The 15,390-nt window shown below is 38.7% G+C and overlaps 5 protein-coding genes across 5 annotated transcripts; 2 read left to right on the plus strand and 3 right to left on the minus strand. All coding sequences in view use genetic code 12, as the record gives it.

Moving 5' to 3' along the window:
- Positions 1 to 363: 363 nt before the first annotated feature.
- PPR1 (Ppr1p) lies at positions 364 to 3,066 on the plus strand (the record flags this gene model as incomplete). The annotated part of the gene is made up of 1 exon (XM_049324333.1): positions 364 to 3,066. The coding sequence occupies one exon, from the start codon at positions 364 to 366 to the stop codon at positions 3,064 to 3,066; it is 2,703 nt and encodes a 900-aa protein (XP_049179886.1).
- A 1,218-nt stretch (positions 3,067 to 4,284) lies between these two features.
- Positions 4,285 to 6,630, plus strand: PAN3 (Pan3p; the record flags this gene model as incomplete). The annotated part of the gene is made up of 1 exon (XM_049324334.1): positions 4,285 to 6,630. The coding sequence occupies one exon, from the start codon at positions 4,285 to 4,287 to the stop codon at positions 6,628 to 6,630; it is 2,346 nt and encodes a 781-aa protein (XP_049179887.1).
- A 164-nt stretch (positions 6,631 to 6,794) lies between these two features.
- On the minus strand, positions 6,795 to 11,831 carry KGF56_003043 (uncharacterized protein; the record flags this gene model as incomplete). Its single annotated transcript, XM_049324335.1, has 1 exon — positions 6,795 to 11,831. One exon carries the CDS (start codon positions 11,829 to 11,831, stop codon positions 6,795 to 6,797), a length of 5,037 nt encoding a protein of 1,678 aa, XP_049179888.1.
- Positions 11,832 to 12,315: 484 nt separating this feature from the next.
- Positions 12,316 to 13,566, minus strand: KGF56_003044 (protoheme IX farnesyltransferase; the record flags this gene model as incomplete). The annotated part of the gene is made up of 1 exon (XM_049324337.1): positions 12,316 to 13,566. One exon carries the CDS (start codon positions 13,564 to 13,566, stop codon positions 12,316 to 12,318), a length of 1,251 nt encoding a protein of 416 aa, XP_049179889.1.
- Positions 13,567 to 14,002: 436 nt separating this feature from the next.
- On the minus strand, positions 14,003 to 14,992 carry RPN8 (proteasome regulatory particle lid subunit; the record flags this gene model as incomplete). Its single annotated transcript, XM_049324338.1, has 1 exon — positions 14,003 to 14,992. One exon carries the CDS (start codon positions 14,990 to 14,992, stop codon positions 14,003 to 14,005), a length of 990 nt encoding a protein of 329 aa, XP_049179890.1.
- Positions 14,993 to 15,390: the final 398 nt, after the last annotated feature.

Below are 15,390 nucleotides of genomic sequence, written 5' to 3' on the forward strand. Positions count from 1 at the left end.
ATTTGAGAGTGTGTGTACTCCACTATCGAGCAAAACGAGATTTGAGAGAGTTTGTACTCCACTATCTCGCTTCGCTCGATAGTGTCGATGTCGGCGCAGTCAGTGCTGCTCCACTATCTCGCTCTGCTCGATAGTGTTGCTAGTGATGCTAGTGTCGCTAGTAGAGTAGTTGTAGAAAAATCCTCTACAAATGTATAAGCTCGGAATAATCTGGATTAACGTTTTTCCTACAAAATTTTCCTATATAATTTTTCCGCGTCAGCTTTCCTTTCTAATTCCGATATGAGGAGAAAAAACCCCGAGAACAATAAGGTATAGATAAAGAAACATCCAAATTTGGAAGTAGATTACTTCTTCTTCACGATGTCAGCCTACTCCAGGGAAAAACATAAATTGGTGGAGCATGGGGAGGTAAACAATGAAGAAAATGAAGCTTATTCATCTACTCCAAAAATTCTGCGAGAGAGACCTACTAAGAAACTGAAAAAATTATCGGTAGTGATAAAATCACAGTCCCAGACTCAAGAGGTAGTTGTTGAGTCGAAGATACCTAGAGCTATATCTGCATGCAGGCGATGTCGCAGTAAGAAGATCAAATGTGATCAAAAATTCCCAAAGTGTGGTAAATGTGCCATGCATAATGTTGAATGTATTGGAGTTGATACTGCTACTGGAAGAGAGATACCAAGAAGTTATATTGTGCATTTAGAGGAGCGAGTTAGACAATTGGAGGAACAGTTGAATAGAGAAAGAGGCGGTTGTGTAGAAGAAGATCCAAGAGAAACAAGCAGTACGAATGAGTGTGGTAGTGGTAGTACCGAGGGAATTTATTTCAATCTGAATCGAGCGGACAATGATAGTATATCGTTCCTGAAGTTGATGTCTACTGCATTCAAAGTTCAAAGAATAAACGAAAAGAAAAATAACATTGTTGATGAGGTCGTACAACAACAACAACAACAACAACAACAACAACAACCGCCACTAGCACCACCACCACCACCAGCACTACAGCATCAACACCATCATCAAAATAATATTTCAGATGAAGAAGGTGCTGCAGTATTACCACCAAAGACTACTGCATTGCTTTTTTGTCAGATATTTTTCCATCAGTGTAATCCTCAAACTGCCATATTTCATAGAGAGGAATTCATTCGAGATGTTTTTATACCCATTTATGGACCGGTACCAAAGGAACAATTCAACCTTGGCAGTAATGACGGTGCTATTAATGAGTTCTTTTGGAAGGGCTATATAGAAAAAGAGAAGGAGGAGGATGCCTCAAATTATTGGTTTAACTTATACAAGAATCAATTTCTGCACATGATCTCATTGAGCACTGACAAGAATCCCGATATCAAGAAGATTTCAAATAGCATTGTGCCCCCCAAAAGGTACCACAAACCCTTGTACTTTTTGAATATAGTCTTTGCCATTGCTACTTCAGTTTACCACTTACGTTACCCATCAGATATTTCAGAATCATTTAGATTAGCAGCAATGAACTATTATGATGAAGTGAGGAATGGCTCTGACCAATTGATGGCTTTACAGGGAATATTGCTATATGCTTTCTACTCCATCATGCGACCCACTAACCCTGGAGTATGGTACATCATGGGAGAAGCATTACGGATGTGCGTTGATTTGGATTTGCAAAATGAACTTAAAACGAAATCTAAGCAAAATGTTAACATTGATCCATACACTCGCGATAAAAGAAGAAGGATTTTTTGGTGTACTTATTGCATTGATCGCCAGATTTGTTTTTACTTTGACAGGCCATTTGGAATACCCGACGAAAGCATCAATACACCATTGCCCACAATCTTAGATGATCTGAAACTTGTACCGAATGACCACATCACAAAGTACGCAAATGAGCATAACGGGGGTGTTGAAGGAGGAAAACCGGAAATAGTTAGTTTTAAAACCGTTTTCAATGCATTTATCGCAATAAGGAAAATTCAAAGTGAGGTAACAAAGATCTTGTACACTGGTAGTGAAATACCAAGACAATATGAGAATTCGGAACAGTGGAAAACACATATCTTACTCAAGTTGAATCTATGGCTACAAAATCTACCAACACCACAACAAATGAACTGTGATTTCAACCCAATTTTTTTCAGACTAAACTATAATCATACTTTGCTTTACATACATGGATTAGGTCCAAAGAATTTCAACTTATCCCTGAATGATTTTCGGCAGGTATCAATTGCATCGAAAGAAATTATTGATTGTTATACCGAGTTGTTTCTCACGAAAAGCATAAACTACACATGGGCAGCTGTTCACAATTTGTTTATGGCGGGGACTTCCTTTCTTTATGCCGTGTATAATAGCGAGGAAATTAGAAAAATGAACCCATTAGGCACAATGAAATATTTTGTTTCAAATTGTTTACAGATTCTTCAATCCTTGGAGGATAAATGTGACGCTGCAAGTTATTGCTGTGAAATTTTTCGTAATTTGACGTTGGTTATTATTAAATTGAAATATCGTAATACCAAAGGGAGGAAGAAAAAAGAAGAAGAAGAAGAAGATGATGATGATGAAGGAGAAGAAGCAGGAGTATCAGTAGAAGAAGAAGAAGTAGTAGGAAAAGGAGAAGGAAAAGGTTTGAAAATAAGCCGAGAATCCCTATACAGAATAAACAACGGAAATGTCCATTTCAATTTGTTTTCTTTAGTGACCGAATTGGACAGTTTGAATCCATTAAACTCTCCAAAAAAAACCCAAGAAGATGTTTTTAATGGCCAACAAGCTCAGCATCTTGATGGTCATAGCAGAGGGAAATTTGATGCTGTAGCGACGGCTACGGCTACGGCTACAGCACTAGATACGTTATCCACAGTTGCCACATCACCATATCCGAGACTTGATAAACTAGAATGGAATGATAGTGATTTGGAATATTTTCTTAAAGAATTAGATCATTATCCCCTGCTGGAAAGATCAAGTCCAGCAATTTCTAAAGAAGGTAAAATGACGTTTGAATTGATGCATAATATGCCTAATGAGAAAATATGGGATGAGTTTTTCACTTTAAAGTACTAAAACGACAATTCAAGGAGCATTAAAAATATAGAATCTAAAATTAAACCTCTCATCGACACTATCGAGCGATCGACACTATCTCGCTCTACTCGATAGTGGAGCACTACTGACTAGTGACACTAAAGACACTATCTCGCTCTACTCGATAGTGTCGGACAAGCTACTGATTGTTGCTCCACTATATATTTTCGAAAAAAATTGGTAACAAATTGAGAAGAAATTGTTGAGTTTCCACTGGTGATACTATCGAGCGAAACGAGATAGTGTCGAAACAAGAGTATTGCTTCACTATCTCTCTCTTCTCGATAGTGGAGCACCACTGACTAGCTTCTACTATTATCGGCTAGTCTCCTCTACTAGTATCTACTAAACTCTACTCCATTAGATTCTTCTCGACTACTCTCTCTCACTGGTTTCTACTCTATTCTACTATAATCTAGAGTCTACGATAATTTGCTCTACTGCTTTCCTCCCCTACTCTCCTCCCCTACTCTCCTCCCCTACTCTCCTCCCCTACTCTCCTCCTCTACTTTACTTCAATCTACACTATCTCGCTCTGCTCAATAGCGTCGGACAAGCTGCTAATTGTTACTGCACTATCTCGCTTCGCTCGATAGCGTCGATAGCGTCGATAGCGTCGGACAAGCTACTAATTGTTACTGCACTATCTCGCTTCGCTCGATAGCGTCGATAGCGTCGATAGCGTCGGACAAGCTACTAATTGTTACTCCACTATCTCGCTTCGCTCGATAGCGTCGATAGCGTCGATAGCGTCGGACAAGCTACTAATTGTTACTCCACTATCTCGCTTCGCTCGATAGCGTCGATAGCGTCGATAGCGTCGGACAAGCTACTAATTGTTACTCCACTATCTCGCTTCGCTCGATAGCGTCGATAGCGTCGATAGCGTCGGCAGTGGAGCATTTGCGCCAATACTCGTTTTCCGACTGCATATAAAGATCAACTCTCGCCAAAGTGGAAATCAACAAAAGGCACAAATGATGAAAAAACTCCATCACGAAGAAAGGTACCGTTGTTCCATCAATTGCTACGCTGACTCTTTTCATTTAACTACGGTCGTGTTTGGAAGAGATTGGTGGTCTTATCAATTTGTCAAAATATTAGATTTGAAAGGCTCATAGCCAGGTGTTGTGCTTTTCTTTTTTTGCTCCATTGAATGAAGTACCAACCTAATAGAATTGTATTTTCATGAGCATAATGAATATCAACTTAGACTCAGCAAAGGATGTGCTCTGTAAGAATATATTGATCTACGGGTACTGTAAATATCAAGACAAGGGATGCGCTTTTAGCCATAATAAACAACAACAGCCAGCTCTGCAGCAACGTCAACAACAACAACAACAACAACAACAACAACAACAACAACAACAACAACAACAACAACAACAACAACATCAACATCAACATCAACAGCAGCAGCAGCAGCAGCAGCAACAACAGCAGCAACAACAGCAGCAACAACAAACGCTACAGCAGCAGCAGCAGCAGCAACAGTTAAAAACAGCAAATGCCGACTTATTCAATGGCAATTCGACATTCGATTCGCAGACAAGGAGAAAATTTGATGTGAATACTCCGTTATTTCAACCCAGCGCAGCATCTGGGGCTCCAATTACTGTTTCCGGTTTATCTACCAAGTTTTCTAGTTTGTCTCCAAATATTAAAGAAAGGCCAATATTCAAGCCCGAAAATGAGCTCCCATCTCTGCTACAACAATCGAAAGCACTGCAATTTCCTTCAAGTCCCTATACACTGAAGAAGTTCAATGTTAGTACGCCCTCGTTTACACCAACAGGCTTTGACTTTGCACAAGCGTCACAGATTAATAATTCCAGTACATTTCAGAAAAATCCTACACAACAGAGTCAATCACATCTAGCTCATGTTACACCTTCTGACAGAAATGTGGGTAGCCTTTTGCAACAACAACAACAACAACAACAACAACAACAGGAGCATGCAGGTGTGTCATCCTACTTGCCCAATTCGAACACAATTGCTCATTCTAGTACGGCTGTACCTTCTTCACAGACCCAGCCACCGTCACATTTGACTTCATCTAATATTGTTGGTGGATCGGCCGCTATAAACCCTGGTTTCTTTCCTCTGCTGCTGCCTCATCCGCATGCCCGCCCAATGCGCAATCCACAACTTCAACAACCCTTGTACCCGTTGCAATATCATTTATATGCACCAGTACCGCCACCACAATTGACAGCATCTTTGAAGGATTACGAGACCAATTCGCAACAGTTGTTTATACCCAATGATTTACGCGAGAGCCTTCACCGCAAAAATGAAGCAAGTTTACAAACAATGCAGCACCTGAATCTACCAGATCACGTGAATGCCTACCATTCACTAGTGCCTATAGACAAATCATACGAATCAACAAGTAAGCAATGGCCTGGAAAAACTAGTCTTTTGTTCAAATGCTACTCAAACGCCAACGGGAACTTGTATGCATTGAGAAAGATTGAGCCATGCACAGAAATTGTGGATGAGACACCTTTCAAAAGTATCAAGCAATGGAAGTCTTTAGGTAAAAATGCCAATATCGTTGGAATACACGATGCATTCACGACCATGGCTTTCAGCAATAATCTCGTAAATCTGGGAAATGAACAAAATAGTGTGAATAGGGGTGCTTTGTGCTTTGTGTATGATTATTACCCTAATCTGCCAACTTTGATAGAGTATCACATCAAGGGATTAAGAGTAGCGCTAGTAACTGAGGATTTGTTATGGATGTATCTCATCCAATTGATTAATGCCATTAATGCTATACACGCCAAGAATTTAAGCGCGAGGTCGTCAATCGATTTGAGTAAAATCATTGTTACAAGTGAAAATAGGATCAAGCTTAGTTCTTGTGGTATAAGCGATGTTTTGGATAGTGCAAATGGAGTTGAAATAGATATTTCAGAAGCTAAACTGCGGGATATCAGAAGAATAGGACAAGTGTTATTAGAGTTGAGTATTCTAATGCTACCTGTGAACTTAAGAACCAATACAGTACCGATACTTTTGAAAAACTTAAAAAACTCGGCCAAATTAAGTGATGAGTTTATAGACGTTTTAACTATATTGAATGATGATGCTATCATCGGTACTCCATTTGATTTCAACCTCAATACATTCACACAAAAATACGTGGCAGAGAAAGCGATGTTGATGATAAACAATTTGCAAAACTACAACGAGTTCATTGAACAACAATTGTCGACCGAGTTGGAAAATGCAAGATTGTTCAGATTATTGACGAAAATCAATTATGTTGTTAATAACAATTCTAAAATGGATGCTAGCAGTAGGAATAATTTACGGACTATACGGATATTTCAAGACAATTTATTTAATTCGATTGACTTCAACGGTAAAAGTGTCATCAACTTGGATAAAGTGTTGGTGAATTTGAACAAATTAGATTGTGGAGTCGATGAGAAAATTTTGCTAGTAAATGAAAACGAGTGCATCATTGTTAGCTATAAAGAAGTCAAAGATCTTATTGAAACGCAATTCAGATTAATGAGGGAGTGATTTCTTCTTTTTTTTTTTTTTTTTATAGCAAGATGGTTATGTATGTGTTGTTGAATGAAGTGAAACAAAGTAAACTCATCTTCTTAATCTGACTTAAGTAGAATTTCTTCTTCTTTGAATATATATATATATATATATATATATATATATACATTTGCTAGTGTCTACACTAATAAATCGTTGAATACATCCGCTATACATGCATTATAATCTACCGGCATCAAACTGTAAGTTCTTTCGTAGTGAATCATACTTAACGACTCAAAAAAAGATCTCAATTGAGCGATCAGTTCAATCTTATTAATACCTTCTAATAAAGGTCGCAATTTTTTATCCAGTACTGTTCCATTAATTAACCTGAACGCGTCTACTTTGGAAAATGTAAAATCTACATTTTGTGAAATTGTATCAATTATCAGGGGAGTTTGATCCTTTTTTTCAAAACCACACAGCTTAACAAAAAGCCAAGAGCTCAAGTTGAATTCGTCTGGTTTCAAAATCAACAATTCATCAAGTAGTTTACAGGCAAACAAAATCAACTTTGACAAATCTTGGTTTAAGGCGCTTATTTCTTTTGTGGACTTCTTCGCAATGCCAAAGATTGATAAAAGTTCGTGGTTAATTAACGACCAGTGAGATAGGAGATGCATTTCGTTGCTCTTAAGTGCAATTGCTCTTAATAAAGTTGTAATTTCAATACGAATTGCAGTTGGACAACTAGATTCTTGTAAAAGGGTCTTTAACACTTCAAACAAAAGACTCAAATTGTTAACAAAGTAGTCAACCGGTTGAACTAGTATCATATATGTGATTCTTTTTAGTATTTCAACCTTGTTTTCAATTTCGGCAACTTCATTCCAGCTGAATAAAGTCCCTGCTGGGTTTGTTGAAAAATATGATAGTCTAGAAACTTTGTCACCAAACTTGTCTTTATCATTTTCAATCCACAAGTTTATGATACTAAACCATTTTTCTGACGCCACCGAAGAATACTTGAAAAAATCATTATCATTAAATAAGTCCGATACCATATTTTTCCAACATCTAATTGGGTAATGTTTACCAATTGTTTCCACAATATCTAAGGAATTAGACAACAAATTTGAGACTCTTTTCAGCCTTCCTGGAACAAAAAGAGCATTGTTTTGGATGTACGAGATAGTCACGGAGGTTTTGTCTGAATCTTGAATGATCTCGTTGAGATGAGGTGTCACTTCACATACAATGTTGACTATCTTCTCTCGCGTTAGGTCGCTGCTATTTAATGAGTCGCCAGCAGCTGTTGCTTTATCTTTATCTTTTTCTTTTTCTTTTTCTTTGAAACTAGTGTCTTCAGAAACTAATTGAGTAAGTAGGCGAGTGAAAGCATCTGATAATGACTTGCGGTTTTTCAATTCTCTACCGCTGCGTACTCCGTTTGTCTTAACAGCAAGTACTTTACAAATCCTTAACAAGTTTGGTACAATGACTCGATACCTTGAAAAATCAGTCAACACACCCTCCAAAAAAGCAAGGGTTTGTGACCACACATCAAGCACAGTGTCTACATCCATCAAATCAAAAAACGCAACCAAAAACGCAGATACTTCCTCGACATTCACATCTGAGTCAATGTAAGTTCCACTATCGGTTGGGACTAAATGAGAATTGCACCTAGATACCAAAAAATTGAGCAAGAACGGTAAGGTTATTTGAGATCTTCCATTATCCAAGATGTTTAAAAGCTTGAGGGTGCTGAGTAAACTGCCTTTTGAAGCAATCAATGAAGATATTACCTCTTGCTTTTCGAGTTCAAAAAAAGTATCCAAGATCTTCTTCGTTCTGTACTTGAGTTTATAGGATACATAAGTTAGTGACCTGGTTGAATAATTTTCAACAAAGTCTGGTACCTGGCTTTTGAAATCAGCCCAGCTCCAGATCTTAAAAGTAACTTTCACCGCGTCATGAAGGGCAATGAACATGGAATAAAGCTTATTTTCTTCGCTGCTTTTTGTGAAAGGAGACTCTATTTGAAAAACGCTTTGGATCACGTTATTGAAGAATACACTATCTAGAGAGCCATTTGTCGGCTTTTCAGCTTGATTTTTCGCTCTAGAATGCAACAAATATCCATGGCTGATTGTAAGCAAATTCTCCAAGCCATTAAACAAAGATACCATCGAGTGCTCAAAGTTATCCTTAACGTCAAATTCCTCCCAAGCTAGCAATCGTTCAAACAATTTACTAATTTTACTAATGATTGCGTCATTAATCAAGAGAATAACGCTGAAAATTGATTCACCGAAAATATGGGTCAACTTCATAAGCAAATGCATCCATTTTTCAAGCAAAATTGAAGATCGACAATCCTTTATGCCCTCAAGTAAGAAATTTATCAAGACTGGTCCTTTATCCTGTTCCTCAACATGTAGTAACTTTAAATCAATCCTCAAAACAGTTGCGCAGCTCAAAAAATGAAGGATGCAATCAAGAAACTTAGACATAACCGATTCTATCTCGCATTTATCCTTCTCTCTCAAGTATGTGAAAGCATTAGATAACAATCGGTGAAATAAGCTGGGGAAATTTTTTTCATTTCCATTTATCAATTTTGAGTAAATTTCCAAACACATGCATAAACATTCGGAATAAGCATGTTTTTGTTTCCATATTTTACTCTCCTCATAAACACTCACATCTATCACCTCTAACGAAAGAAAATGATCAATTGCAGTGACTAGCAATATTTTATAACTCAAAACATCCCACTCATTAGCTTTGATGACAGTCATTTTGTTCTCGCTCGAATCAGCAATGTCGATGCTAATGTGTTCCCGCATAACTTTTGTGTTGAAGCTCAAACATTTGTGGATATTTTGCAAACAGTATAGAAAACGCAACAAGTCGTCAGTTTTCACTATTGATTTGCGAGAAATTCTCATAAAGTCCTGCTCAAAAGCAGGATTGACCAAGAGCTTAAAAAATCTCTTTGAAGTGCCATGACTCCCACAAAGTCTCCTTATAAGATTATTGACCGCCTCCTTATTAGTTTCCTCGTCTGCCGAGTCAAAGAGTGTCTGCAATTGTCGTTGAAGCAAAAAATCTGCATCGTTCGATGTATGCAACCAAATTGTCTCAAACGCAACTATCTTCACCGGTAATGGAGAAGTATTAAACAAGTCTAATAAACCGGCTTCAACCTTGCTTGGCGAAAAGCTTTGTATTAAACCAAATAGATGTTTCACGGATTCAACTTGATGATCTGCAGGGTTGGGTGAGGTAATTGAGAACCATAGACTACTAAGTGTGATCTTCAAAAATTTTTCAAACTGATAAGTAGTCATGAATTTCGAAAATTGATTCTCCAATAGTTTACTGATTGAGGATGAGATTACAAATTTATGCTTCTCATCCATTTGAATGTTTGGTGATGATGATGGTGATGGTGATGATGACAATAATAGATCAAATGTGGAGTCTGCTACTCGTTTCTTCAACTTGGGCAGAGCAAGCAGACTAAGGATCAGTGCTAGAAAGTCGATCAATTTTGTTCCGTGGGACAAATGAGTTATATTTTCCATATACAATCCCTCTAAACGCTCAATTATGTATGCGCCCAATTCTTCTTGACTATAGGGGGCAGATGCATCAGCGTCATCAAGAAGTGTCTCGTACCAATTCCTTGTTGACTGCCTTAAATCCTCACTCGAAAAATGAGACTGGGATTCCGATATTTCGTCTGCATTTGTGAAAACCGCTGAAGGGATCAAATTTAATATGGACTCAGTCACCTCAAGTTTTTTCAAACTCATTTGTGGTTTCGATAGCAAGCACGCCGCTGCATATGGAGCATGGATAGTGAGCAGTTCTTCCTCATGTATATCAAAACATCGAAGAATAAAGTCCAAGAACTTGAAATCAGTCTCTTCTCCACGTACAACAAGCTCATTTACCTCTTTCCACATATAAAATTCCTTTGTTTCTTCAAAGAATTTTAGGGCACTGTGATTCAACTCTTCGTTGTCTTTATATTCAAACAAAGTTTTTAAAAATGTAGAAAATAATAACGGTGTTAGTTCGTAGTTTATTTCCCACCTGTCCATAATCAAATAAACGGACATCTTGAGAGCATCTATAGTTTCCCGTATTGATGTCGAGTGTGCCAACTTCAACAATCCTTTACTCAACAAGCTCAACACGTGGTTCCTAAAATAATTCCTTCTACACGTTGCCCTGTTTTCTCCGTCGACCTCGGGCCCAAGAAAATAATTCCAAACCCTGCGATTCAAGCTCATATCCTTTCTCATGGTCAATCTGCAACATGCCATTATCAAAAATTCCTTATCCTTACGTGAAACCTTGGAATCAAATATAGCGCTGTCAAGTGGAATACGAGATAACAATAGGTCAAAAAACCCTCTTATGGCAACTATATCCGACAGCGCTGATAACTCAATCGAAGATGCAAACGCCCGTACTAATAGGCCAGCCTCTGGTATCAAGCATAACTGCGCTTCTTCTGAGAGTAATGGCTTTCCCTCTGTGTCTTTGGCATTTGCAAATTCCGGTAGGTATCTCTCGCACCATTTCAAAGCACCAATTCTTCTCTCCGGGCACGTCATTATGCAAAGAAACATGCAATGCCAAAAATGAGAATCATCACTTAAAGTCTCTTTGTACAAATACAACAAGTTCATAGTATCATCGAAAATTTCCGAGTTTTCGTCGTCCAAGCCAGCCAATAGACAAAGTATCAATGGTTTGGTGAATACTTGCAACTTCTCCTTGGTCAATTTTGGAATAACGAGGTTTTTAAATATACTGATTTGTAGCGGTTTTATCAGAATTGATGAATACGAAAACAACGGTAAAAGCCCCGGTAACCAAATGCTTAGCTCGCTATTTAATCGGCTCTTTGAAAAGTTTTGAAACACTAGCTCGTAGATATTCAAGGCCTTCTGATGGACTCCATTGGGGAGGTCTGAGGACAAGCACAATGACAAATAATAGGCCACCTCACCTGCCGCTGGCACAAAAAAATTGTTACCACTCCCTTCCTTTAATTTCAAATTGAGCTGGATCGCTTTTTGAAGTTTGGATAGGAATGCAATGTAGTCGGCCCATTCTTCAAGCGACCCAAATGTAGCTAATACTTTTTCAACCTGTTGTTCATACTTCTTTTCTTTCGCAGTCAAATTACTGGAACTTATGATTTTAAACATATTCACTTACAAAACAGAAACAGAAAAAGAAAATATATAACAATGTAACAACCTTCTTAATTAGTTCATAGCTTAGACCTTTTCCAACCACTATGTTCAAGTCTAGAGTTCAAAACAAGTACTTTGCACTTCAATTACTTCTTCAAACCTTGAAAAGAATTCTTTATATAGATATATGATTTTTTTTTTTGTTTTCCCTCTCGTCCATTTTTTCTTTGACTATGGGCGTCCTACCCACCACTAGGGCGGTCGAGTCGACAGGACCGTCGTCTCTTGCCAGCACTGGGATTAGGCTTTAAATACTCCAACTTTGTTAGATTATCCTTTCCAGAGGAATCGAAATTGTCTCTCAGAGCCGCTAATTGAGCGGGCGGGGCTGTCATATGCTGAAACGAAGTTTCGTATTAGCCATAAAAATATATAGATATAGATATAGATATAGATATAAATATGTACATGTAAAATTGTTCATTCTTGAATTGATTTAATCCAATACAGCACTTTTCTTACCCAATTTGTAACCCACGTAATCATATAGCCTGCTCCATTGGTCCTTCTTGTGCAACATAGCTAGTATCAAAACCGCAGGAAGATGCCATACGGAGCACCAAAACAATTTTTTGGCATGTATCCCTGCAATGGCCAAACCCTCTTGCGTAGCCCCCAGTGCTAGTTTCGAGTTCGAGTAGTTCAATTGCTGCTGCTGCCAAAACTTCCATGCCCAGTAGGCCATCCACCCATTTGCAATCGCTGAATCAAACGGGAAAATCCAATCTGTCACACCAAAATAACTCAAGCCAAAACAAAGGGGAAACATGAGTATCGAGTATCGTAATGCAACTCTCGCGTTCAACTTTGGGTTTTCTGCTGCTGCCATGACATAGCCCGCCAGTTTATACTGCTGAGCAATACCATGTGACAAAGCATTAAAATGGGGAAATTGCCAAGCATATAATAACCCAGCAAGACACCAGGCACCGGGATATGTCAACGATGATGAAGCGGCCCATCCCATTAATGGCGGTATGGCACCAACTATTGCACCAACCCATGTGTTCAATATTGACTTCCTTTTCATCGAGGTGTATATCCAGGCATACAATACAATATTAGAAAAGCCCAACATGGAAACCACGGGATTCACACCAAACCATAACATCGTGCATCCTGTTGACCCAATTAATGCGGCAAATGTATAAGCTTGTTTCGGTGTAATGAGTCCTCGTACAACCGGTCTCCCAACTGTTCTGGGCATCTGTTTGTCAAACTCGGGTTCACGACCCATATTTATGGCATTGGCGGCCCCGGAACATAAAGCTGTGCCTGCAGTTAAAAAGCACAATTCAGTCACAGAAACACTTAGTGGAGAGATTGCGTAGGAACAGATACAGCTCAAAGTGACCAAGACTGTTAAGTTAGGTTTGATTAATTTCACATATGCAGAAATCGCGCTTTTTACATCTGCATTGGCCCCAATGAATGATACCGGCTCTGCTTTTGATATTCTTGGATCTTTTGGTGATACCTTAAATGGTACATTGGGCGAAATTACTGCTTGTGGTGTAAGTGTCAGTGTCGGTGTCAGTGTCGATGTCGATGTCAAACTCTGGGACAGTTTTGCCTCGGGCTCTTGACAAGTTAATACCTTTGTAGCAACATTCTCTACCTTTGTAGCGACATTCCCAATTACTGACGAGTTGCCAATACCAATATTTTTAGGCCGGGGCGTTATCATGAAAGCGCGCTCATACTGGAAGTTTGGGTTGAAGATCTTTCGACTTAGGAATTGGTTACAACTAATGAAATTTTGATCACTGAGTAAGTTTTTCCTGGTGGAGTTATTGAAAAAGAAATTGAAATTAGTAGCCAATGTGTGTACCCGTGACATCCGGGGTACAATACGAGACATGATATTTCAAAAACTTATAGGAAAGCTACAGTGTCATTCGTCTGTGAACTTCTTAGGCTCTTGAAACGTAAGACTATCAGTTGGTGAAATGGTTCTTCTTTAGCTCCAGATTTTTTTTGTTTTTTTTCTTTCTTTCTTCTTCTTCTTCTTCATTTTCTTACGTGTTTCAAATAGAGGGGGAAGAGGAAGGGGAAGGGGAAGGGGAAGGGGAAAGGAGAATAAGTGTACAAGATAGACAATTGTGAGTATATTATTATAGAAGCTATTCTACAGCTATATCCATCTCGTCCTCGGCCAAAGGCGGCTCTACCTCTAATGCCTTCTTTTCGTTTAGTTTCTTATTTTCCAATTTGTTCTCGATCAAATCGTGAAACGCGATAATGGCTCTAATCAAGGTACTTATGTATATTATCATCAACTGGTCATTAGATTTTATGGTGAATGCTGTAGCCAATTCGCTATTTGTTGACCCATCAGATCCTGGTCCTCCTCCAGACCGCGGTTCGACTAAATTAGGTAGTAAATTGAAAACATTCTGAAGCTTACCTAATATGGTGTGGTTCATTGGTAATTCTTTTGCATAAACCTTGTTCAAGTAGTTTGCAATCTCCCTCAATTTTTGGTGTAAGCCCAATAAGGACTGGTAAGTTTGAGTAACTCTTAGTGACAAGTTCCCTGCCGCTGGATCCCTAATATCCCGAAGTAAGTGCTCGACACCAATTTCCTCGGCTTCTTCTGCTTCTATTAATGATGGCACATGCACAAATGTCTTTTCTGCTGCAGACCCGTCGTTCTTGATATCATCCACGGCGAAATATGCATCGGTTGGTATACCAACTTCTCGGGGAAATACATCAACTATCAACAACAATGGGTTAGGGGTATACCTTCTAAAGACATCGTTAATTTTCAAATCTGAGGGTTTCAATTTCGGGCCGGAATGGTACCACCCCACCAATTTTTCTTTTGCATTTATCTTCTTGAACATTTCACCCATCGAGTCTATAAAATTATGGTCCAAAAACCAAACTCCTGGATTCTTTTCGTCTTCCTCAAAGGGAATAGCATACGAGTTGGTTACTTTTATTGTATTTGTGGAATTGTCCCCCAAGATGACCCCAACAACTCTCTTCTTAGAGTCTTTGGAAACTCGATTATAATGATCAACCACTGATAATAAAACAAGTGGTGATACTGTTACATTTTTCTCTAGAAACGCCAATTCATTCGTACTGGATGTGGCCGTTGACATTCCTGCTAGCTTCTCTATCTACTATCCGTCTATCTACCGGTCTTTTCTCTCTGTCGACTACTGAACCCAACTTAATCTACAAGGGGAGGAGGGGTATTGAGTTGGGTTTTTTTTTGTCCATTGCCATCATCAAAGAAGAAGAACAAAAGAAAAAAAGCGTCGATTATTGAATGTCGCGAATGGGGGGAGGCACGTTTGCGACATACAGACGCGACTTACTACCCACACTAAGAAGCAATACCAACACCTACTAGCTTGTTACACTATCAACTACTCTCTACACTATCAACTACTCCTTTACTCTATAGACTACTCCTTTACTCTATAGACTACTCCTTTACTCTATAGACTACTCCTTTACTCTATAGACTACTCCTTTACTCTATAGACTACTCCTT

The sequence above is a fragment of the Candida oxycetoniae genome, assembly GCF_023343755.2.
Source record: "Candida oxycetoniae strain CBS 10844 chromosome Unknown scaffold20, whole genome shotgun sequence".
Classification (NCBI taxonomy): Eukaryota; Fungi; Ascomycota; class Pichiomycetes; order Serinales; family Debaryomycetaceae; genus Lodderomyces; species Lodderomyces oxycetoniae.